A 25,870-nucleotide genomic window follows, 5' to 3' on the forward strand; every position below is an offset into this window, starting at 1 on the left:
ATTTCTTCATTCTCATTCCAAGTTCGGAGTACCATTTGTACAAATAAGAATTCCCTTCGTTACATGATTTCTTCTTCATATAGATAGATATAGGATCTATGGGGCAATTACAATGGGTTGATTTATGTTCTTCCGATTACGGATGTTGTGCCACGCACTTTGGTGCCTGAATCTTGGAGATAAGGCTGCTACTCTGTCTTTGTTATTAGTAGTGGAATGAGTAAGGTTGTTGCTACCCTGTCTAATACGTTTGTGTGTGAAAAATATTTTCTATTTTTATTTCTATTACAAGCTTTCTTTCTTTTCCTTTGAAGTTCAGTGGATAGAATAATGATGCTTCTTTATAATCCATGTGAACCATATATCTTTTTATTAGTTTCATTTGAGTTTTTATGGCTTCCATTTTATTTTGTCTTCTTTAGGGTATTAAAGAAGGATGGTATGATGGGGGGAGCATTGCCTTTGCAGTTATTCTTGTTATAGTTGTTACAGGTATTAAATTGTACTTATTTTTAAACTTACCATTTCCTCATACTACTGATCCGTAATTTTTTTTCTATCTGGTAATTGTGGGAAGACAGACTAGGAGTCCATAATTTTGTTGAATATTTAGTCTATGCTTGTTTTATTGGATTCATACTAGTTTAAAACAGTTCATTTCCTGTTTTGATTGAAGAGAATCCTACAATTATGTTGTAGGAAGTGGTGAACTGATAGCTGTGGTTGTCATTAAATCACACCTGGTGTGAAAAATATAATTCTTACAGACCTCAGTAACTTTTTTGTGGGCTCACATTTTCCTAAGTCCAATATAACTCTACATATGAAAATCCTTAATTAGACTTATTTTAATTTTAATTTTTATAGAAATGTGGAAATATTAATTGAGTGGTCTAGGAATAATGAGTTAATGCAATGCATAGTATGATCTCTTATGTAACAGTGTGAAATATTACATCTTAAAAGATGGAAGTTGTTCGAATTGCTATGGCAAATTTGAAACCTAAAGGGCTATCTAATAATGGTGCTATGGTACTCTTTTGGTGAACCATTTGAAATGTACCATGTTTCACAATGATCTTACCATGGTTTATTATAATATCTTGCACCTTTATGAGAAAGAAACATTTAGGGAAAAATGGAGGTAATATAACTCTGTAGACATGCTCATATATCTACACTTGCTTCTTGTAGTTGTTTGCTTGCAATATTCGTATCTTGCTGGTTGATGTCAGAACCAGATAAAAATGCTATAAAAGGTTAATTTAAAATATATTTGATGAAACTACCGGAAGTCAGTCAATGACATGTAATTGTAACCATTATATATTTTTCAACTATGTTTCAGACACAAATAAAATAAAAAACATATATATTTGAGCTTTATAGTGAACATGCACAGTTGGACTCTCAAAGTTAGGCTGGGGGGAGTTGCTGTGTTTGACATCCCTTACGTCATTTTCAAACTAGACTAGATAATGGTGTTGACTATGGAAGGTAGTTTAAAGGATGCACTTTGCCAATTTGATCGTGCAGGTGTGTTTTTCAATACATGTTGGGATGACTCATCTTAAATCATTGCCCATACATTATTATCCTGTGCATGAGAGGGAGAAATGGGGTTATTCCTCTCAATCAGCGAAACAGTAGATTGAGACAGATCTTCCCCAATGTATTTTTGTTTTTTAATTTTTTTCTGGGACCCAATTGTAAGGATCCTATATACCTAATTGCTCTACCATGGTAATTTCATCTAAAATTTTGATCAGACTTTAATCATCTATTTCAGCAATTTTTAAACAGTTTTTTAATAAAATATGAATTTGTTCTTATTCTCCATCATATTATAGATTGTTTGTTGAGATCATTGGAATTTGTGTGTACGTAGGGTTTGCCCCCTTTTTATTAGGTGCTTTTATCATAGGTTTTTTTTTGGCTTATCAAAAGAAAAAAGAAAAAGAATTTGAAATTCCCAGGAAGTCTGCAATACTTGGGTCAACTTTTTAAATCAAAACAAATTATCCTATTCTAGAATTATTGTGCATCATTAGTAGCACAAGATAGTGAAGAAAATAGTTTTTGTAAAGAGGAGTATATTACACACTTTAACATTATATTTAATTTCCACTGTGTTGTCCAACTACAATAGTAACACTCCCTATATATCTTTGCATATAAAGAAGGCACTTCAGGTATTAAATCAAAAGGAAACTGGCATGCAGCCTGCACAAATTACAAAGCATAGGCAAGTTTGAATCAATATCACTTTTAGAGAATCAAAGAAAGCAGTGCATGAAAAGTTCATATCCATTCTTACTGGCATTAAAGACCAATTTGAAGTAGTTGAAATTTTCATTATTTTGTATTGGGCCTATTGATGTGGGTTTATTAGGTCATATAAATGCAAATACCTTGCTTGGTGGGAACTGCTATTTTAATGTTCTCAATGGTTGCTATTTGTCTTGCTAGGGTGTGCAGTCTGTTAAATTTAGGCAGACATGTATTTTTATATCATATTATATCACTGTACTGATAACCGTAACCCTTCATTTTTTGCTTCTCTCTCTCCTTCTACAGCTGTAAGTGATTACAGACAATCCCTTCAATTTCAAAGTCTAAATGATGAAAAGAGAAATATACATATGGAGGTATGCTTTTCTACAATGTGGAAATGTTTACCTTGAAAATCTATAATGTTCTATTTTTTCCTTTTTTAATTTTATACCTACGTGCATAGATCATTAGAGGCGGTAGAAGAGTTGAGGTTTCAATATTTGATATTGTCGTTGGTGATGTTGTACCCCTCAACATAGGGAACCAGGTAAATTCCGAATTTCTTATTCCTGTTTTATTTTCAGTCTATTTGTTTCAATGCAAAATAGAGCTTGAATTTGTTTGTGTAGAATGGTGTTCTCATCATGCATGCTTGAAAGCAACTAGGCGGCAGAATCTAAATGTTTTATATGATGGATTATGGTGAACTTCCCTTTTTTCCTCCATAAGTTGCTTTCTGCTTGTTATCCAGAAAGCATTTTACTTTTCCTCTGTATGCAAAACGACACCCTACAGAAAAAAAAAACCCAGAAAAAAAGTATAAAGGGGGAAAGAAAAACTAAGGAGCCAATGGATTACAATTTGAAATGAACGACTTTGTGGCGTTACGCTATCAATCAGATTGCGCAGATAATCTGGTTTCACTTGTAACAATCTGTCTTGATAGTGATGCATTGTCATCTTGCTATGCAATCAAGTGGGGCATCATTGATGCATGTGGTTTCTGTGCTTCTTCTTGCTATTAGTGCAATTTAGTTATACATCTCTTTTTTCCATGACATTGTTTAAAGTTCTAATCTAATATTCCTTGCAATTAGGGTGATAAAGAATCTGGTTCTACTTCTCTGATCACTAACTTATACACATGATAATGATAGCTGTTGTTACCATATTTTTTTTTTCTGGAGGAAAAAAGAAAACGATTAAGTGAAACTTGGTTTCTTCCATGAGTTTATTTTTTAGTTTTTATGTTTCTTTTTGAATTTTCCTTTTTCTTTTTTGGTTTATTCAGAGAAATAAAAAAAAAAGAACTTTTTACCTATTTGATGACTTGTGAATGTGGATTAATTTTTCAATCTAATTTGAATAATTTATTCAATTAAAAAAAAGTATTACAGTTGATATTTTATCCACTGATTGCAATTGGGTTTTTGGATGGGTGATAAGAAGATCAATTGAAAACACGTTACCGAATACCCTCGATGTATGCAAGCAATAGCCAAGAGGTGAAGAAAAAATACCACTGTATGAACCATAGGCTGTAAGCATTCCCCGCTTCAATATGGTCCATACAATATGGCCCCCAAACCGCTGATCCACCACCCATTGATTGCCTCATACAAAGATTTAGGAAAACTATTGTTCATTTTCAACTTTGGTAGCTAAGGGAATCTTTGATTTCTTAGCTTCAAATGTCATAGTCATTCACCACATTTATGGCTCATTTTTTGGACTACAGCAGTGCTCAAGAACAACCAAAGTAATATATTTATTTCCAGCTTTAAAAGATTTTAGATTGATATTAATATATTATGCAGAGAAACAAACAGTGTTTTGTCCTTCAATTTTTATATTTATTTAACATTATCCAATTTTTTCAAGGTCCCTGCTGATGGAATTTTGATTTCTGGTCACTCTCTTGCAATTGATGAATCAAGCATGACTGGAGAGAGCAAGATTGTAAGATTTTATACTTGTTTAAAAATTTAATTTCATAGCCACTCATTTTTTTTTTTTTTGTTTTCTAATTCTTAATAATTATCACATCTTTTTAGGTTCACAAGGACTCAAAGGCACCATTTCTAATGGCGGGCTGCAAAGTAGCAGATGGGAGTGGCATTATGCTGGTAACATTTTGGATGCTCTTTTTGTTCTGATTTTCCTATTTCTTCTCCTTTCTGATGGTATAAGCGATGGAAATTGTCTTAGACAGATGTTATGAAGTTTCTTGTGTGCATCATGGATTGTAATTCTTATGGTTCCTTCAGCTTGAATCTGACCGAAACTCTGTAGTAGTGGATTTAAATTTGATTTTGAATTGTAATGATTAGACTTGACATTTATTGGGTGTGCACAAACAGTTCCATGTGTTCCTGGTGGTAAATTTATGACATAAGAAGCACCAAACTTTTAGATGTATCTTATGAACAATTAAGACCATATTATGCTTACAAAAAAATATAGGACCATAATGTGTTTTTTCGTGTACATAAATTGAATAAAATTAAGACCTGTGTCTTCAAAACTTGTATTGCTACATGTCTTAGTTGTCATGCTATTTTAAGTTTAGGTATATGGTTTGGGAATAAGATTCAGCTCCAAACCTTTTTTAAAGATTATGACTTTGGAACTGACTATATAGTAGCAGAAACATAAGAAGAAGAAAAGGACCAAGAAACTTTTAATGTGGCAAACTGCGTCTACTGCAACTAGAATGAATTGGTCTTCATTCCAATAAGATAATCTTGAGGGCATCCTAGTTAATTCCTCTGGGATGCTCATCCAAGGTGTCAATATGGATCCTTCATTTTTCAATCCTATGCACTCTAAAGTTGCAATATCTTGCTTCCCTTTCCCCTCTCTTAACCCCAATTTCTTGGGAATTTGGCCAATGACATGATTTCAAACATAGTGGTTTGATGCACACTATAGGTGTGCCTGCGCCCCAGGCACAATGACTTTGGAACTGACTATATAGTAGCGGAAACATAAGAAGAAGAAAAGGACCAAGAAACGTTTAATGTGGCAAACTGCATCCACTGCAACTAGAATGAATTGATTTTCATTCCTATAAGATAATCTTGAGGGCATCCTAGTGAATTCCTTTGGGATGCTCATCCAAGGTGTCAATAGGGACCCTTCATTTTTCAATCCTATGCACTCTAAAGTTGCAATATCTTGCTTCCCTTTCCCCTCTCTTACCCCCTATTTCTTGGGAATTTGGCCACTGACATGATTTCAAACATAGTGGTTTGAGGCAGACTGTAAGTGTGCCTGTGCCCCAGGCACAATGACTTTGGAACTGACTATATAGTAGCAGAAACATAAGAAGAGAAAAGGACCAAGAAATGTTTAATGTGGCAAACTGCATCTACTGCAACTAGAATGAATTGGTCTTCATTCCAATAAGATAATCTTGAGGGCATCCTAGTGAATTCCTTTGGGATGCTCATCTAAGGTGTCAATATGAACCCTTCATTTTTCAATCCTATGCACTCTAAAGTTGCAATATCTTGCTTCCCTTTCCCCTCTCTTACCCCCAATTTCTTGGGAATTTGGCCAATGACATGATTTCAAACATAGTGGTTTGATGAACACTATAAGTGTGCCTGTGCCCCAGGCACAATGACTCCCCAGCCTCGGCGCTTGTCTTGTCTGCCAAGGTGTGCACCTTGTTGAAGAGGCACACCTCATTTATTTTTGTTTTCTCCTCTTTTTTAAATATCATTGCAAGACAAGCTTTTTTTTTTGTCTTGAACTGAACATAATTGGTGATATAGGAACATATGCAGATGTTTGCATTTCCAAATTTATAATGTTTTGTAAATTGTACATGCGTCCTAATGCCTTGCTGTAGCTTGAGTTGCACCTTGCACCTAGGCCTTAAAACTCATCTTGCTCCTTTTAGAACTATGTTTTAGAAACAAAAATTTGATTGGGAATGTTGGAATTCCCAGTGATATATATACTTTTTTAATTTTTATTTTATTTTAACTCATGTGGTATTTATCCAAGTGTGACATTCTTCCCCACTTTAATTACTGAAGAGATATTGGATCCATTAAACATGGTCACTGTAGAACAATTCACTGAAAACTGTCAAGCACTCTCTCTCAACCATCAAATGGATCAATTGTACATTTATATCTTGTCCATTCAATCTCAAATCTGAGTTTTGTTTGGTTGGGTGATCCAGCAAGCATAATTCAACATTTATTTCCTTTCCATTAGCACTTTTTGTGTATGAACCACCTCAGTTCTTATGTGGGAACTCCTTATGTCATGGTTACTATGCTATATTACTCGATGGATAAATCCAAGTTTTTGAGAGGAATGATTGTGTGAAATGATCATTTGAGCATCATATGCCCATCTTATTACTTGACTGCTGTGGTGATAGGGAAGACAATCTCAATGACGACAATGGTGAGATATGTGATTTTGCCAATAAAGAAAATGGTAAGATGAGCAATTTTGAATCTTTTGAATTGGTGATGTTGAATTAGTGGAGGAAGATGAGTAGGGTGAGATGAGATGCTAATGCGAAATTGGTGCCTGCAAGATGGGATGGTGATGGGAGTGAGATTTGACAGGTGTCTTTCATTGGTTGTGATGAGAGAGAGTTGGCAGAGAATTAGGGCACAGATAGGGCTTCTGTAATAGATTAACACTAACAACCACAGGTGTGATTTTAGATATTTTGATTAAACAATAGTATAAAATAACGTAAAAAGGACAATATAATGTAAAATAGTAGTATGTTATATAATAGGTTGGTTTTTTGGTTTGCTCTAGTTCTTACCCAAGATCAACCTGAGATGCATTTTTTTTCTTTGTTTGCTTTTGTTTTTTGTGTTTGTCTTTTGGTTTTTTTCTTAACATGTCTGTGAAATACAAGATATTGCAAACCTTTTCCTCTTATTCATGAACCAGATTGGAGGGGTTTCACCCTTCAGGGTTTTGTATTGGATCAGTTCTGGTTCAAGTGGTACTAGACTGGGACCAATAGGAAATGGTAATAATGTTTTTACAGTCCAATTATGATCCCATGAGTAACTGAACTATGGCTAAACCAATTAAACTTATTTTCTCCCATCAAGTGAATTTTTATGCATATTTTTCCTCAATATATTTTTGATGCTCTTATTTGTGATACACAAACTTATTTGTAGTCCCTTTGCATCTTTTATATGGTTGTTTTGATTTCTTTATCACCATTATTGTTAGCTAAACTTTCCTCTGAGCTCAGGCTAGACAAAGTTGACATCTTGTTTCTCAATCTAATCTAACACATTTAAATGTACCTTGCATTTGGGTCTGTCATATGTTTTTACTGATTCTAAGCTAACTTCCATCACATCTATATGCTTTCAGGTAACAAGTGTTGGGATAAATACTGAATGGGGATTGCTCATGGCTAGTATATCAGAAGACACTGGTGAAGAGACGCCATTGCAGGTTACCTTTACTCTAATACATTCTACTTTCAACCTTGGTTGTCAAGGTGGTTCATGCTTCACAATACATGACTACTTGTCAATGCCTTATTTATAGGTACGATTAAATGGGGTTGCGACTTTCATTGGTATAGTTGGGCTCCTAGTGGCTTTGGTTGTCTTGGTTGTTCTTTTGGCAAGGTAGGTTTTTTTTCTTAATGAATTCTCTCTCTCTCTCTCTCTCTCTCTATATATATATATATATATACTCATAATTTTCAAATTTTTGTATCTATAGGTACTTTACTGGCCATACCAAAAATTCAGATGGAAGTAAGCAATTTATTCCAGGCCGGACAGGTGTTGGTGATGCGGTAGATGGAGCAATTAAAATTGTTACTGTTGCGGTATGTGCATTTCTATTAAGATACAGGTTTTGTATTTTTCTGAATTTATGCCTAATGCCAGAACCATTTTAGGTCACAATTGTAGTTGTTGCAGTGCCTGAGGGGCTTCCTTTAGCTGTTACCTTAACGTAAGTATGCATGACTCAAATTTTATGTCATTTGTTCAATTTAACTCAAGACTCAGTGGGTTTTAGGATTTACAACTAGCTACTTGCTTTTCAATCTATTTTTGATCCAAATATTTTGTTGAATCATTGAACTGTTGTGTTCTTTCCTTTTTTTCACTCTTGTTCTCTCTAGTGTTGTCTTTATTATTGTCACCATCATGATCTGTTTGCTCATGTTTCTTCTAGTGTTCTTTGTCATATTAGCTTGTTCAAGTTGAACCAGATGGTTCTTCCTGGTGTTATTAATGTTTTTATTGCACATAAGCTCCAAATTGTCTCATTTTCCTGTTCCTATGTGGTTCTCAAATAATGCACCTCTTAACTTCTGATGAATCTGAAGGTTATAAATATGTTTTATATGTATATGTAAATGCAAATATGTTGACATATATATTTTTTTCATATAATATCTTCCCCTGATTCTATTGCTATTGTATTCTTTGACTTTGATACAGCCTTGCCTACTCAATGAGAAAAATGATGGTTGACAAAGCTTTGGTATGTATGACAAATATTTCTGAACTAAGCTTCCACAAGATTATATATGTTATGTGGGTCATGAGTATATGTTATATATGCATCGGGTGGTTTAACAGCAGTTGAACTGCAGGTACGGAGGCTTTCTGCTTGTGAGACCATGGGCTCTTCCACGACTATTTGCAGTGATAAGACAGGAACTCTAACTTTGAATCAGGTTGATTATATGGCAATTACTTTATTACATATTTTGTCACTGAAGTCCTGAATCTGGCTTAATTATTTGAATTTGAAGGTTAAATTTATTTATTTTGAGTTCTTTTTGGGGTTATTTAGTTATATCAAATTTCTGTGAATGCTCAAAAATGGACTTTATCCTTTTTAATACCTGCATTAAATCACTATACTTCAAACTTATCAAAAAAAAATTAAATCACTGTACTTCAGAGATTTGACATGATGAAAGTAGCAACAGTCTCAGGTGGATGAAATATCATTTTGGATTTCTTAGGTTTTATATAAGTCACGTATTTGGATATTAAATCTTATAATGCAGTTATTAGTTGGTGGGATTGGGCAGTATGAAACATACTCTAATTATGGCAAACTCCTGTTACAGATGACTGTTGTTGTGGCTTATGCTGGTGGGAAGAAAATTGATACACCGGATAGAGGCTCACTCTCGTCTTCCCTGCTATCCTCTCTACTTATTGAAGGCATTGCACAAAATACAAATGGCAGTGTTTTTATTCCTGAGGCAAGTGCAAGGAATTAGTATCAGTTTGTTAAAAGATTCTTTGTCAAGTTTGGCTTGCTTTTTCTTTTGCAGATATTTTGGCATTCTAAAATAGAAATGGATCCCATCCTCTGTAAAAACTTCCCTGTATATTTGATGAAAATAATATTAATGGTCCCATGAACATATATTTTTGACTGATTGGTGACAGGGTGGTGGAGATGTAGAGGTTTCTGGGTCCCCAACAGAAAAGGCCATTCTCAATTGGGGAATCAAGGTTCCTTTGCTAACTTCCTCTTATTAGCTACTTGATAAATTTTCTGTTTAGAGTAGAATTTTTTTTTTTTTTTAATTAACAGTAAGTGTTTCACAGATTGGGATGAATTTTGAAGCTGTCAGATCAGGCTCTTCAATTATCCAAGTTTTCCCATTCAACTCAGAGAAAAAACGTGGGGGTGTTGCTATCAAACTGGTAATGGAATCTTATATTCATAGAGTCATTGTTTTTCATGTTGAGTAGTCCTATCATTAGCCCATACCTGATGTAGATGATAGAACTGTAGAATGAGATTCTCTCTTGGCCTTTCTGCATTGCTTTTTAACTGCAGGTACATATTGCAACACACGCATTGTTTTTTCCTTAATAGTCTTTTAGCCTGTGAATCCAGACCTTGCTCGGAAAAAATTATGAGCCAGTACTTCAACATTGCATATTAAGTGTTTCTTTGGATTCTAAGAAAGTACAGGAAAAATAAACTTTGAGAAGATATTGTAAACCAAACTGACCTTTGGTAAATTTTAAGTAAGCCATCCTGAAAATAAAACTCTTAATGCTATGTTTACCTTATTGGGAAATAATAATATTTGAGAATACAAAATGTCAAATCTCTTTTGAAGCTCCAATATCACGTGTTAATGAGATGTTACATGCTTTTGGTCCAAATTCCAAAATTATCTCTTAAGGTTAACATGTAATCTGGAATTTCAGAAATATATGCAATTTTCAGCTTGTCAGTCATTATAGAATTTATACTAATGAGTCTCTCTTTATTTTCTTATGATATTGTGCAGCCTGATTCTCAAGTTCACTTGCACTGGAAAGGGGCGGCTGAAATAGTGTTAGCCTCCTGTACTAGGTATATTGATGAAAATGACAATGTGGTCCCAATGACTGAAGATAAGGTTTGTGAGAAGTTGTTTCTGACATCAACAGTGTCTTGTTGTAATATTTAAACTGTTGTTTCTTGATTTAGAATGCATTTTTTAGGGTATGTCTAATTAGACATAATCTTGTCATTTATTTATTACTTGTTTTTTATTTTTATAGATAGAAACTGGATTAAAAAGTGAATTCTAATTTCCAGGATGTTACTTTTATATTTGGATCAAGTGTTCAGAAACTAGAAAATATATAGATGGTTAATTTTGCTTTTCATGAAAATAGAATTTATGTGCTCTTTTTAGTGAAATTAGTAAGTATAGAAAAGGTGTACATATGAATGCCAATATAGCCTTGTGTTCCCTTCGTTTCAATGGAGATGATAAAAAAATGATGTAACCCTCTTTCTGGCGTCTCTAATTATTTTTTCATGCTTACCAAAATATCAAAAATGAAAAAAAAAAATACAAATTAGATCGTCTGTGTTGTAAAAGAGTATTAAAACCACACATATCTTAAGATAGTAGTCTTCCAAACTTTTCATCAAAAGTTTCCTGGTAAAAAATCTTGGTTTGGTCTGCAGGTGTTATTTTTCAAGAAAGCCATTGAAGATATGGCTGCAGGTAGTTTGCGTTGCGTTGCCATTGCATACAGACCCTATGAAATGGAAAACGTCCCAACTGATGAAGAGCAACTGGATCAGTGGGTACTTCCTGAGGATGACCTTGTTTTGCTGGCTATTGTTGGTATAAAGGTAATATAATTTGCTAGGGAACACTATTGAAAGTTCTAGATATGGCCTTGGATTACTTTCATTTGGAGAAAACATATGCAAATTAAAAATCTTTCTTGCTTTTCTCATTGCTGATAGGGATAGATTCAACCTTTGTTTAATATCCTGCATCAAAGTTGCCCTTCTTGTATGGATGGGTGTATGGGATGAACTACTCAATGCTGCAAAACTAAAAGGGGTTCAACTGAAACTGAATTTTAAATGTTTTATGCATTTTTGGTAGCTAAATATTAAATATTACTTCAAGGTTCACAAGTGGAGAATATAAAGAACATTCAGTTATGTCTTGTTAGAAATACCCAGGAAAGAGTTGTTGTAATAAATTCATCCTGGATGAATCCTTTTTCCACCATGTCCATGCTACAGTGTGCCAAGTGTCCTTAGCATGCCCTCCCTCTGTCTGTTGCATTTCACTGCTGAGTCTTTGTCAGAGTCTGCCAAGACTCCTCTAGATCCACATTGGTGGTTCGTTGATCAGTATTGGCAAATTTCTAGCCTTAAGTTTGTTTCAGCTATCTGATATGGTATGATATCCAATGTGATTTACTTGAGAGGTCTCATTTTTATATGGTTCTATTGTTTATCCATTACTTTTGTCTACAATGATTTAAAGCTTCATTCTTTTCAATTTGGCCAGTATATGGTTTAGTGGTAGGTTATGTTAGTTAGCCTCAGATTAGTTCTCTTCATAACATGCGGTGCAAGGTATTGTTCTTGTAAAATTTCAGAGCATCATTTGAAAGTGTTCTCTTAAAGAATATAGTTAAAATGAGCATGTTACTTACACATGGGTGTTCAGATGTCAATTAGTTGCATATTTAATTTTTCAACCATTTTATTAGGTTGGTGGGTAGGGTGGATAGTATTGATGACTTGGCCTTGGGAGTTGGGGTGTAAAGTGGGCGGTCTCCCATCCCACTATTTGGGTCTTCCTTTGGGGCCCCACTTCAAATCTATGGCGGTTTGGGATGGTGTTGAAGAGAGATTTCAAAAAAAGGCTAGCCGTGTGGAAAAGACAGTAGATCTCAAAGGGAGGAGGCCCACTTTAATTTGGAGTACTTTGTCTAGCATGCCAATCTATTTCATGTCTCTCTTTTGCATGCCAAGACAAGTGAGGTTGAGGTTGGAGAAGATTTAAAGGAACTTTCTTTGGGGTGGTGGGGCTCTTGTGCAGAAATTGCATTTAGTAAGGTGGAAAACAGTTTGTTTGGAGAAAAGGAAAGGAGGATTGGGTGTGAGGAATCTCTCTGTGATGAATAAGGCCCTCTTGTGCAAGTGGAGTTTGTTGTATGCTAATGAAAGAGAGACCCTTTGGAAGCAAGTCATCAGTGAAAAATATAGAGAAGATGATGGGGGTGGCATTCCTGCGAAGTGAGTAAGAGGTTTGGTATGGGGTTGTGGAAAGCTATTAGGAAGGAGTGAGATATTTTGAGTAGCAAGTTGGCTTTCCAAGTGGGTAATGAGCAGAGAGAGGTTTTGGAGGGGCAAGTAGTGTGGAGATAAGCCACTTTGTGAGTCATTTTCTTCCCTATTTGCCCTTTCTATGACTAAGAAAGCTTGGGTGGCGGATTTTTGGAATCCTAGAAGTGAAGGGGTTGGATGGACCCTTATTTTTTCTAGGGCCTTTAATGATTGGGAGTTGGATCTGGTGGAGCGTTTTCTACAAATGATTCAAGTAATTAGGGTACACAGGGATGTAGATGATAGAATGATTTGGACAACTATGAGGTGTGGGAACTTTTCGGTCATGTCTCTCTATTATTTTTTGGAGCTTGGTGTTTCTCCTTTGTTCCTTAGTGGTAGCATTTGGAGATCGTGTGTGCCACCTAAGGTGGCTTTCTTCGCTTAGGAGGATTCTTGGGGGAAAGTCTTAACTCTGGATTAGATTCAAAGGAAGGGGTTACTATTTAGCAAACACGGGCTTCTTTCATCGTATGACAAGTGCTCACCGTAGAAATAATTGCATGGAGAGAATTAAGATTAATGGGGAGTGGTTTCTAGAGGAGCAGGAAATTAGAGAAGGAATTGCTAATGCGTTTAAAGAGCTTCTTTCGGAAGATACGGGGTGGAAGGCGGATATTGGGAGTCTTCAGCTAGATCAGATTAGTCAAGAACAGGCTGAGATTTTGGAGAGGCCCTTTACAGAGGAGGAGATTCAGGGGGCTTTAATGGAGATGAATGGGGATAAAGCCCCTGGGCCGGATGGTTTTACTTTGGCTTTTTGGCAAAGTTGCTGGGAGTTTGTTAAAGAGGAGATCATAGAAATGTTCAAGGAATTCTATGAGCATAGCTCTTTCCTCAAAAGCCTTAACAATACTTTTTTGGTTTTGATCCCCAAGAAATGTGGTGCTGAGGATCTTGGGGATTTTAGACCTATTAGTCTATTAGGGGGTCTCTACAAGTTGTTGGCTAAAGTGCTGGCTAATAGATTGAAGAGAGTGGTTGGTAAGGTGGTCTCAAATTCTCAGAATGCCTTTGTGAGGGGAAGACAGATCCTTGACGCTTCTCTAATAGCAAATGAAGTGATAGACTCTTGGCAAAAACGAAAAGAAAAGGGTCTTATTTGCAAACTGGATATAAAGAAAGCTTATGACAGTATCAATTGGAAGTTTCTATTGAAGGTGTTGCAGAAAATGGGCTTTGGGTCTAAGTGGGTGGGGTGGATGTGGAGTTGTCTATCTTCAGCAAAATTCTCAGTGATAGTTAATGGAGTGCCTGCAGGCTTCTTTCCTAGCTCCAAAGGTCTTAGGCAAGGAGATCCCTTGTCTCCTTATCTCTTTGTTATGGGAATGGAAGTGTTGGATGTTCTTATTAGGAGAGCTGTGGAGGGGGGCTTTTTATCAGGGTGCAACATAAGGGGCGGTAGTGAATCTCCTTTGCATATTTCTCATTTGTTCTTTGCGGACGATACCATCATATTTTGTGAGGCCAGAAAGGAACACTTAACTCATTTAAGTTGGATCTTGTTTTGGTTTGAAGCGGCTTCAGGACTAAAGATCAACCTAGCAAAGAGTGAAATCATTCCAGTGGGAGAGGTGGTGGGGATGGAGGAGTTGGCTGTTGAGCTAGGGTGCAAGGTGGGCTCTTTACCTTCTCAGTACTTGGGTCTACCCTTAGGGGTCCTCAATAGAGCGCCTTATATGTGGGATGGGGTGGAAGAGAGAGTCAGGAGAAGACTAGCTCTTTGGAAGAGGCAGTATATGTCTAAAGGGGGAAGAGTTACTTTAATAAAAAGCACTTTGGCTAGCATGCCAATATACCATGTCAATCTTCAGGATGCCCAAGATGGTGGCTAGAAGACTTGAGAAAGTGCAAAGGGACTTTTTGTGGGGAGGAGGACATATGGAGGGGAAAACTCACTTGGTTAATTGGGAGGTGGTCTGTACAGATAAGGCTAGAGGTGGACTAGGTATTCGAAAGCTAGTCTTGTTGAACAAAGCGTTACTTGGCAAATGGATATGGAGGTATGCTAGTGACAAAGATAATCTTTGGAAACAAGTGATCAAGGTGAAGTACGGGCAGGAGGATTTCGGGTGGAGGCCAAAGAAGGCTAGGGGGGCGGTGGGAGTAGGGGTTTGGAAGGGAGATTTGGAAAGAATCAGAATGGTGCTGGAATAATATGATTCTCAAAGTAGGGAAGGGCAACACAATCAGATTTTGGACAGATGTGTGGTGTTCAGAGACAGCGTTGTCCCATTGTTTTCCTCATCTCTTTGCTATGGCGGTTCAAAGGAACTCAACGGTTGAGGAAATGTGGGATCAAAATTCGGGTCACGGAAATTGGAATCTAAATTTTTTAAGGGATTTCAATGATTGGGAGATGGGGTTGGTGGGGGATTTTCTTCAGGTTTTGAGGGGCCACAAACCCTCTGGGGTAGAAGACTCAGTCTTGTGGAGTAAAGGAAGAAGGGCGCACTTCAGGGTAAAGGAAGCATATAATTTGCTGGTGAGATCTGATGATACAGGCTTTCCTTCAAAAAGCATTTGGGTGACAAGGGTGCCAACTAAAGTTTGTTTTTTTGCATGGGAGGCGACGTGGGGGAGGGTGCTGACTTTGGATAGACTTCAAAGAAGAGGCTTACAACTTCCAAATCGCTGCTTTCTGTGTGGTTGTTAGGAAGAAAGTGTAAATCATATTCTTATACACTGTACAATGGTTAGAGCTCTATGGGATATAGTGTTTGGGTTAGTAGATGTGAAATGGGTTTTCCCAGAAACTGTAAAGGATGTTTTATTTAGTTGGAGGGGTTCGTTTGTGGGAAAGAAAAGGAAAAAGATTTGGGAAGCCATTCCGTTGTGTATTTTTTGGACGGTGTGGAAGGAAAGGAATAGATTAGCCTTTAGGGGGGGGGGGGGGGGGGTGTTGAATGTTCAGAAGTTAAAAAAATTTTTTGTTTGTAATTTGTGGAGCTGGGCCAAACTGTATGTAGGTGAGGAGGCATTTTCCCTTATAGGATTTCTTGAGTCGATGGCTTCCACTTAAAGGGAGGTGTTTCTGCTTTTTGTTGTTTTTGAGGCTTAGATGCCTTGTATACCTCCTGTATACTTTGTGGCGTTTTGCCTTTTGAATGAATATATCTTACTTATCAAAAAAAAAAAAAAAGATGTTTCCTTTGCCTCTTTGAAGTAGAGACGGTTGATCACTTTCTTCTTCACTACGGTTTGTTTGGAGAAAAGGAAATAAATAAAGCCTTCTTGTGCAAGTGTAGTTGGCGGTATGCTAATGAAAGAGAGGCCCTTTGAAAGCAAGTCATCAGTACAAAATATGGAGAAGATGATGGGGGGTGGTGTTCCCGCAAGGTAAGTGAGAGGTTTGGTGTGGGGTTGTGGAAAGCTATTAGGAAGGAGTGAGATATTTTGAGTAGTAGGTTTGCTTTCCAAGTGGGTAATGAGCAGAGAGTGAGGTTTTGGAGGGACAAGTGCTGTGGAGATGAGCCACTTTGTGAGACATTCTCTTCCTCATTTGCCCTTTCTATGACTAAGGAAGTTTGGTTGGAGGATGTTTGGAACCTTGAAGGCGAAGGGGGTGGATGAATCTTTTTTTTCTCTAAGGCCTTTAATGATTAGGAGTTAGATCTAGTGGAGCGTTTTTTGCAAATGATTCAAGTAATTAGGGTAAATAGGGATGTGGATGATAGAGTGATTTGGACAACTTTGAGGTGTGGGAACTTTTCGGTCAAATCTCTCTATTCTATTTTGGAGCTCGGTGATTCTCCTTTGTTCCCTAGTGGTAGCATCTAAAAATCGTGTGTGCCACCTAAGGTGGCTTTCTTCGCTTGGGGGAAAGTCCTAACTCTAGACCAGATTCAAAGGAGTGGGGTACTATTTAGCAAATAGATGTTTCCTTTGCCTCTTTGAAGTAGAAATGGTTGATCACCTTCTTTTTCACTATGGTTTGTTTGGAGAAAAGGAAATGAGGATTGGGTGTGAGGAATCTCTTTGTGATGAATAAAACCCTCTTGTGCAAGTGGAGTTGGCAGTATGTTAATGAAAGAGAGACCCTTTGGAAGCAAGTCATCAGTGAAAAATATGGAGAAGATAGGGGGTGGCATTCCCGCAAGGTAAGTGAGAGGTTTGGTGTGGGGTTGTGGAAAGCTATTAGGAAGGAGTGAGATATTTTGAGTAGCAGGTTTGCTTTCCAAGTGGGTAATGGGTAGAGAGTGAGGTTTTGGAGGGACAACTGGTGTGGAGATGAGCCACTTCGTGAGACATTCTCTTCCTTATTTGCCCATTCTATGACTAAGGAAGCATGGGTGGTGGATGTTTGGAACCTTGAAGGTGAAGGGGGTGGATGGACCTCTTTTTTTTCTAGGGCCTTTAATGATTAGGTGTTAGATCTGGTGGAGCGTTTTCTGCAAATGATTCAAGTAATTAGGGTACACATGGATGTGGATGATAGAGTGATTTGGACAACTTTGAGGTGTGGAAACTTTTCGGTCAAATCTCTCTATTCTATTTTGGAGCCCAGTGATTCTCCTTTGTTCCCTAGTGGTAGCATTTGGAGATCGTGTGTGCCACATAAAGTGGTTTTCTTCGCTTGGGAGGCTTCTTGGTGGAAAGTCTTAACTTTGGATTAGATTCAAAGGAGGGGGGGGGGGGGGGTACTATTTAGCAAATAGATGTTTCCTTTGCCTTTATGAAGTGTGATCACCTTATTTTCCATCGTAGAAAGGCTCGGATTCTTTGGAATCTGCTTTTTTACCTCTTTGGTATGTCTTGGGTTCTCTCATGTTCGCTGAAAGAAACTTTTCTTGGGTGGCATAGGTCTTTCATGGGTAAAGCTTGTAAAAAGGTTTGGCAAGTAGGCCCTTTATGTATATTTTGAACAGTGTGGAAAGAAAGAAACTTGTTATCATTTGATAATGAGGAGTTATCGATCCAAAGATTGAAAATTTCTTTTGTATGTAATTTGTGGTCTTGGTTTAGGGTATCTGTAGATATGAGCCATTTTTCTCTTGTTAGCTTCATGGTTAGGCTCATAGTAAGGGCAGGTGATGTTTTTTGCTTCTTTCCCTCCTCCTCCGGGTTGTGCCTTTAGGCTTTATTGTATACTTTGAGGGCACTGCTTTTGGTGTCTCCTCTTTTCTATATATACTACTTTTCTTTACCTATAAAACAAAAAGTTTCTCTTTATGTAGTTTACTTTTCTATTAATAGTTACCTTAGCTGATATGTATGACATGTATCTTAGCTGATAGATATATGACATGTTGTAGGATCCTTGCCGACCTGGTGTGAGAGAAGCAGTGCAACTATGCCAAAAAGCTGGTGTCAAGGTATTTCATGTGTTGTTAAAACTTTGTTGTATATCTTGTTGGCATAGTAGTTAAGAACTTATGATACAATACCATACATTTTTTTATGGAAATTAATGCATATTGCAATCAGTATCTTATCTTAAAATTATATCATAAATACGATACATATACATACATGATATGATATGTGATATAATGATACAACAATACATATATCTTCAATTATTTTTCATAATTTTTAAGAAAAATCAAATTAATTTTTTTTAAAAAAATTTGTTATGTTAATTTTTTAAAATGTACTAAAAGATTAAAATTTGATCATGAAAAAGAGAAATAGGTAAAATAATCTTTTATGAAAAGCTACATTCTTGTTGTTAAATGCCATATTAGAAGTCAAGTTTATTTTTACAATGAATATAGGAAAAATTTTTAGTTGAATGGTTTGAATGTTGACATTGAAAAATGATGGTGATTAGTGATTAGTGACATTATGTGATGACTATTTATTCAAGTCATATTCCTACTATTTTGCATAAAATTGGTTATATATTACTTTATGCACCAAATTTTCAATGGACATGCACGCATATACATATTTTTTCTATTGTTTTTTACTATGTAAAAAAACTTACTATACACGATACAACACATACAAAAAAATAGAAAACGACACACAATTTGTTTTTTCGAGTTAATGACTATGCTTCTTGTAACCTTATGGTTGCAAATATTGATGTGAATTTCCTTATTTGGTATTACTTGGGATTTTAATGAATTATGATTAGTTTCTACTGCTTGTGAGCTACATCATGAAGACATTCCTAATGCAGGTTTTTGCTTTTAGTTGTGTTAAAAGGTATTGCCAAATCTGCACTAGGACACTGTTGGGTATGCCAACATCAATATCACCTTTTATTTTCTTTTGGAGTCAGTTTGCATTAGAAATTGTATTTATCAAATTTAGTCTCATTACATAGATTCTAGGTTGCTTACATGATTCTATAAAATATATTCTCCATTTTTATTTTGCCCTTGTAGACTTGCTTCTGCCTTGAAGAGTTTTTTTTTTTTTAAAGAAATTGAACACCAATCTTTTGGTAAATGATGGACATACTGCTACATGTGAACAATTTGATCATGTTCATCTTTTATTCCTTAAGGAATTCATTAGTGTTGGTAAATATTTAGGATACCCATGTGTGCTCTGCTTGCTAAATTTTTTACATATAAATGCTACAGTGGTCTCAAGTTCATGGGATGTTGGTGCACAAGGAACTATGATCTGTTCTATTCCTACCATGGTTTAATCATAGCCTTTTGCTAACTAGACATGATTTGAGTCATATCATCTGTTGTTTTTTTCTAGGTCATATAAATTACTACATCCTGGTTATTTTATATATATACGTATGTACTTATTATGTTTTATTTTTCTTTTTGGTGAAACAGAAACACCTAGATGATACTGAAATCTTAAAAGATAAAATTGGATGGGAGTGTGTCAAGGGGCAAAAATGTGCTCTCCTCTTGGTCAATCAGTTGGGTAGCTGATTGGATGCTCTATGTAAACATGAAAAATGCGTAAACAAACCCCCTTCCCCTAGGACTGTATCCTCTTTAACCAGCACTCTGGGTCCTTCCCTCTTCGAAGAAATTTATCAAAATTACCATATAATCCCTTCCATTAAGGCCATGTTTGGTTACTGAAATGGTGAATTGGGAATGATTGTTGAATTCTTATTCCAGCCATTTAAGTGTGTGGCTCATGCACAAACATTTGGTTTTTTGGGGGGATTGAAATTCATCAAGGGATGTGAATTGGCTAAAAGGAGTACTAGAAAGGTTTTTATCATAATTCAAGCTGACCAATCAAGTCAACTTCATTTGCATACTGATAGATCAGAATAAATCAGAATTATAAGATGTTCTAGACAATGAATCAATTAAGATAAATTACTCATTTGTGACTTTATCTTTTGAACAAAGAAATTCTATTTTAATCTTTTATATTTGCAATAGATTTCAGTTAGAACTTCAATTCATCATACAAGAATGTCAAATGAAGGGAGTCCTACTGTCAGCCCCTTAGCTACTTGATTCAGACCCGGAGAAATAGGCCTCATGGGTAGGCCTTGCACCCATGAGAGCCTAGGCGGAAAGCTGGGAAGTTTGGTGGTTCAAACCCCAGGAGCTAAATATCGGGGATGCGTCAGGCAACTTGAGAAGATTTGGGAATGTCTTGTCGAGTGTATCTTGCATTAAAGATGATTGACAGTTCAGGAGACTTGGTCGTCAGTATTGTCGGAGTTTGCTTTTTGATTGTGGGCGGAAATGGATCTGGCGAATCGCGAGTATCTGACGAACCAAGCTATCCGGGGAATCTGAATCGTTGGCCACGGATGTTCTCCGGATAAGCGTTACCGAAGGATCCGGATATGTTTGCCCGGGGAAGTTGAATCGTCCTCCTCTCCCATCCGGCGATAGGTGCCGGATGTGAGATATCCGGAGAAGGTGGAACGTAGGCCGGACAGAATTCCGGATGTGAGAATTTCCGTTCGAGTGGAATGAGCGATGCCACGTGTCGCAAGAGCGATCCCACAGTGGGTGGTTGTGCAAGCAGTTCAGGGCGGTTTCATAACCACCAAGGGAAAAACTGCAGGGTGAGTCTTTTAAAAGGGCTTTTACAGCCTTGAGATGAGGGAGAGGGAGAAGAGGGAAAGTGTCTTTGAATGCTTGGGATGTAAGCATTGCTCTCTGACTCGGGAAAGCAATTTTGTATCTTGTAGTTGAGATTAATACAAGTTGGGAAGGATTTCCTGTAACCTCGTTGTGTCCCTATTTCCTTTGGTTTGCTATTGTTTGTGTGCGTTTTGAGAAGGTTGGGAAGAAAGGTTGGCTAAGGAAGGGTCCTTAGCACCGTGCACCAGGTGAAAACGCACACAAACAATAGCAAACCAAAGGAAATAGGGACACAACGAGGTTACAGGAAATCCTTCCCAACTTGTATTAATCTCAACTACAAGATACAAAATTGCTTTCCCGAGTCAGAGAGCAATGCTTACATCCCAAGCATTCAGAGACACTTTCCCTCTTCTCCCTCTCCCCCATCTCAAGGCTGCAGGAGCCCTTTTAAAATACTCACCCTGTAGTTTTTCCCTTGGTGGTTATGAAACCGCCCTGAACTGCTTGCACAACCACCCACTGTGGGATCGCTCTTGCGACACGTGGCATCGCTCATTCCATCCGGACAGAAATTCTCACATCCGGAATTCTGTCCGGCCGACATTCCACCTTCTCCGGATATCTCACATCCGGCGCCTGTCGCCGGATGGGAGAGGAGGACGATTCAACTTTCCCAGGAAGACATATCTGGATCCTTCGGTAACGCTTATCCGGAGAACATCCGTGGCCAACGATTCAGATTCCCCAGATAGCTTGGTTCGTCAGATACTCGCTATTCGCCCGATCCATTTCCGCCCACAATAAAAAAGCAAACTCCGACAATACTAACGACCAAGTCTCTTGAACTGTCAATCATCTTTAATGCAAGATACACTCGACAAGACATTCCCAAATCTTCTCAGGTTGCCTGACGCATCCCCGATATTTAGCTCCTAGGGTTTGAACCACCAAACCTCCAGGCTTTCCTTGCTTTCCGCCTAGGCTCTCATGGGTGCAAGGCCTATTCTCCGGGTCTGAATCAAGTGGCTAAAGGGCTGACAGTAGGCTAGTTGGTGAGGGCGAATGTTGGGTGATATGGTCCTAATAAGAGGTACATTTTCGAATCATGCCACTGATGATACCCTAATTTACCCGATGCTAGTTGTTGTGGGAGCAGTTAGAACCCTGAGGTTTGAGTCCCCATGGAGAGTCTTAAGGGCTTGGTCATGGAAAGTTATTTGGTTATCAAAAAAAAAAAAAAAAAAAAGAGGGAGAAAGACAATGTAAATGAGATTTTACAAATTTTGGGTAGGTTCACATTTTATTCTCTATTATTATTATAAATCGTACTTTTAGAATATTTTTTCCATGAAAAAAATATCATTGGTGTTATTATCAATCACTTTTGCTTTTTGAATTTTTTTGCCTGAAAACTATTATCATCCTTAATAATTACTATTAAAATTTGAACTCATTTTAATGTATATGGAATGAAATATAAGTTGTGAAGTCTTGTTGATTTTTATAACATATTTAATCTTGAATTTATTTTTGAAATTTTTATTTTTTATTCTTCATTGTCAATTGATTTTTATTATGAAAATGCGAGGATGATATTTATGCATTAGGTAATTATGGATATTATTATATTTTATTATATGTTTATATAGGTATTGGGGTTATAATCGTTTAAATGGCTATTTAAATTTAAAGGTATTTTTGTAAATAGACTTGTTAAATGGTTTTATCATAATGTGATATTCTATAATAGCATACATTGTATTTTATGGGTTTTTGAATAATTTATTTGTTTGAGCATATGGACTTGAAAGCATATTAGTAGAAATTTAGCATAAATTTGTTTTCATTCCTATACAAACAAATATTGAAACAGAAATGGAAAAAATTTATGATTTTGAATCTTGTCCTTGTTGTATATTGAGTAAGAAAAGTTGATTCCTAGTTTCTACTTTCTAGGAATGGATAACGCAAGCCTGTAATGTCATTCCATGAATTAAATAAAGCCTAAAAGATTCCTAACGCCTAATGCATATGTCAGGCAGGTGAGACCAACAGATTTCTCAGAAACTTGAAATTCCAAGTGAGAGAAGAGGATGTATTGGAATGTAGGACTGTAGAGAGAAAAGTATATAGAGTAGTGAAATAAAAGTAGAAAAAGAATCTAAATAATTATGAATATTATTAATCAAAGTCAAGAGAAAATTAATTCCTAGTATGGGACTAATTTTAATATTGATATAAAGAATCCTAATTATGATAGAACTCTATCACAAAATGATGATGACCCAAAAATAATATATTTGGGCTCAACAAAAATGTGTAGTTTTAACATCTTTATCTCTCGGTCACATGAGGAACTAGGAAAATGACAAAACAAGAGCTCTTTATGCTAGGCAGCTGAGAAATGTGATTTCTTGAAAAACGGAAATTCCAAGTGAGAGAAAACTGGGGGTGTCAGGACCAGTGCTAATGTTAGCTATAGAAGAATTACTTCATATCGAGAATTGGGATAGGCAGGGAGGAGAGATTGAGAGGTTGCTCCTCGTATAGAAATCTTTCCAAAAATGTGTTTTAGGGATATTTTTTACATTGCATTTGATATGAGCACAACGGAAAATATGGAGAAATGGGTTTTCTGTGGAAAATCAAAGTTTTAATGGTTGGATTAGCATGCCATCCATTTATTTGCAATCTGCATTTATTTTTAATGTAAAATGTCAGGAACAATGCTCTTTTGGAGAACTTTAAAGTCACTTTCCAATTGGAGCCTTGTTCCTCAAAGAGATCTTCCCAATACCTAACTCATCCTCAAGCTAAGGTAGTCACCCAGAGACTCGATAAATGGAAAGAAGCATTTTCTCCTTGCAAAGATGGTCATAATTCAGTTTTTCTGATAATGAAATCCCACTTATTTCTCTATCTTTAAGGTTCCAGTTAATGTGGCTAGCTCCACTGACAAGCTTCTTGCTTTTTTTCTACTCTTGGAGAACTAACTGGAGCGCATGGGGTTCACTGGGGAATACCAGAAATTCCAAGCACTAGGGTTTCCTTCCAAAGGAAAGATACTTCAGAGGCCACTCCTTGCCTATCCTCAACCCTACTTGCCAAGTACATCTTATTTGGGTGCATTTTGCAACTAGATGGCCAAGGCTTTAGGATGAGCCTAACATTACATTGTTTCTTGTTGTGCAAAGGAAGAAAATAATATCATCAACAAATTGGAAATGGGTTGCACTTATCCTTTCTTTACACCACGCTTCACTGTAATGTGTCATTTATTTCGAATTATCAAAGTAGATAATTAAAACAATTGCTTGCAGCTCCTGATCTCCAGTTGAAACTTTGTTTAACTATCCCTTGTAAGCCTTTAGGGGTGGTGACCTTTTGGGGGTATATATGTGCGTGGGAAGGTGATGGAAGGGGCAGCAAGGTAGGTGCTTTTATGTCGATGTATTTGTCAAAAAAAGGGAAACAATAGATACATAAATAGAAATTGGAATATAAAATGTGTTTTCCATTTTTCAAATATATGGAATATGTTGATTAGGGTGATGAAATTATTTTCCTGTGTTTAAATGTGTTTTGTCCATTGGATGAAGTTATTTGCCACAATTAATTGAAAAAAGAAATGTACATTCCTTGGCCTATAGGTACGGATGGTTACAGGTGACAATCTTCAAACAGCTAAAGCAATAGCCTTGGAATGTGGAATACTAGTTTCAGATGCAGATGCTACCGAGCCAAATCTCATCGAAGGAAAGTCATTTCGTGCCTTACCTGAATTGCAAAGACAGGATATTGCTGATAAGATATCGGTATGATCTCAAGAAATCATGTCATTCCTTAATTGTAGAATATTGGCTCCACATACCACACTAATTGAAGTGCTGTGTGATTATATTTATAGGTCATGGGAAGGTCTTCTCCAAATGACAAGCTTCTTCTTGTGCAAGCATTGAAAAAGAAAGGGCATGTTGTTGCTGTAACTGGAGATGGAACTAATGATGCTCCTGCACTACACGAGGTTTGGCGAGCTCTAGATAGAATGATAGACCGATGGTAGAAATCTGTTTGAATCTTTGGATAAGTCACATACTTCAATTACTTGGCCACTGTTAACCTATTCTGGTTTGGTGGTCTCCTATTCCTAAACTTGCTATTTAAGTGCCTTGATTTTTATGGTCCATTGGATGTTCCTGGCATGGTGCACATTTGGACAATAACCTCCATGCAATAGGTTAAGAGTACATAATTCTTACCATCCGGCTCAGGGCATTCTCTGATGTAAGATGGATCTAGAAGGCTCTTTCATTTGTGCACTAATGATTTTTCTGATAGACTGATTTCTACTATCGGTTTCATAGGTTGTATTTATTTGAATTCTTTTAATTTTGTTTCAGATAGTCTCAAATAGGTTTCTAATATCTTTTATATAAAAAACATTTTTTTATATTTTCCCCGCTCTTGTTCGCCTTTTTTTTTTCTTTTTTTTTTTTGGACTTTAGGCAGATATTGGTCTTGCAATGGGCATTTCAGGAACAGAGGTTGCAAAAGAGAGCTCTGACATCATTATCTTGGATGACAATTTTGCGTCAGTTGTCAAGGTTAGTCTGTGCATTGTAAGAGTATTTTAAGTGATCAATAGCAAATATGTAAATGACTGCAACTCCCACAAATGAATGTTTTCATCCAATCTTGAACAAAGAAATTACAAGCTTCTGTTAATCAATTCCGTAAGTGTGATTTCAGTTCATTTATTGTCCTTGGAGGAGTTTAACCAGCCTAGGCAACAATAGGCATTATGACCCTTGGTGGCATGAAGTTTCTCACAATTGTCTTTTAATCTCTCTTGTTGGATTATCTAAAGCCTCTTGGGTCTTAATCCACACCATATCTCTATTAAAAGAAAATTACTGAAACTGATAATTAAGTCAGGATTTGACTTCGAGTTTGTTGATCAAAGTTTCCCTTCGATGCCTACA

At 36.6% G+C, this 25,870-nt stretch overlaps 1 protein-coding gene across 5 annotated transcripts in view; it reads left to right on the forward strand.

Annotated features, from left to right (window-relative positions):
• LOC100251227 (calcium-transporting ATPase 10, plasma membrane-type) overlaps positions 1–25,870 on the forward strand; it is a 48,608-nt gene that overhangs the window by 18,271 nt on the left and 4,467 nt on the right. For all 5 annotated transcript variants that reach the window (XM_010658577.3, XM_002262793.5, XM_019222994.1 and 2 more), the window contains 20 exons: positions 423–492; positions 2,578–2,648; positions 2,738–2,821; positions 4,156–4,233; positions 4,329–4,400; positions 7,648–7,731; positions 7,828–7,910; positions 8,008–8,116; positions 8,189–8,244; positions 8,739–8,781; positions 8,894–8,977; positions 9,380–9,517; positions 9,708–9,773; positions 9,870–9,968; positions 10,568–10,678; positions 11,239–11,409; positions 18,165–18,224; positions 24,539–24,703; positions 24,796–24,912; positions 25,394–25,492. In XM_010658577.3, the coding sequence (XP_010656879.1) occupies positions 423–492; positions 2,578–2,648; positions 2,738–2,821; positions 4,156–4,233; positions 4,329–4,400; positions 7,648–7,731; positions 7,828–7,910; positions 8,008–8,116; positions 8,189–8,244; positions 8,739–8,781; positions 8,894–8,977; positions 9,380–9,517; positions 9,708–9,773; positions 9,870–9,968; positions 10,568–10,678; positions 11,239–11,409; positions 18,165–18,224; positions 24,539–24,703; positions 24,796–24,912; positions 25,394–25,492 (1,860 nt within the window). The remainder of the gene's footprint in view (positions 1–422; positions 493–2,577; positions 2,649–2,737; positions 2,822–4,155; positions 4,234–4,328; positions 4,401–7,647; positions 7,732–7,827; positions 7,911–8,007; positions 8,117–8,188; positions 8,245–8,738; positions 8,782–8,893; positions 8,978–9,379; positions 9,518–9,707; positions 9,774–9,869; positions 9,969–10,567; positions 10,679–11,238; positions 11,410–18,164; positions 18,225–24,538; positions 24,704–24,795; positions 24,913–25,393; positions 25,493–25,870) is intronic.

This window comes from Vitis vinifera, chromosome 11 (genome assembly GCF_030704535.1).
Source record: "Vitis vinifera cultivar Pinot Noir 40024 chromosome 11, ASM3070453v1".
Taxonomy (NCBI): domain Eukaryota; kingdom Viridiplantae; phylum Streptophyta; class Magnoliopsida; order Vitales; family Vitaceae; genus Vitis; species Vitis vinifera.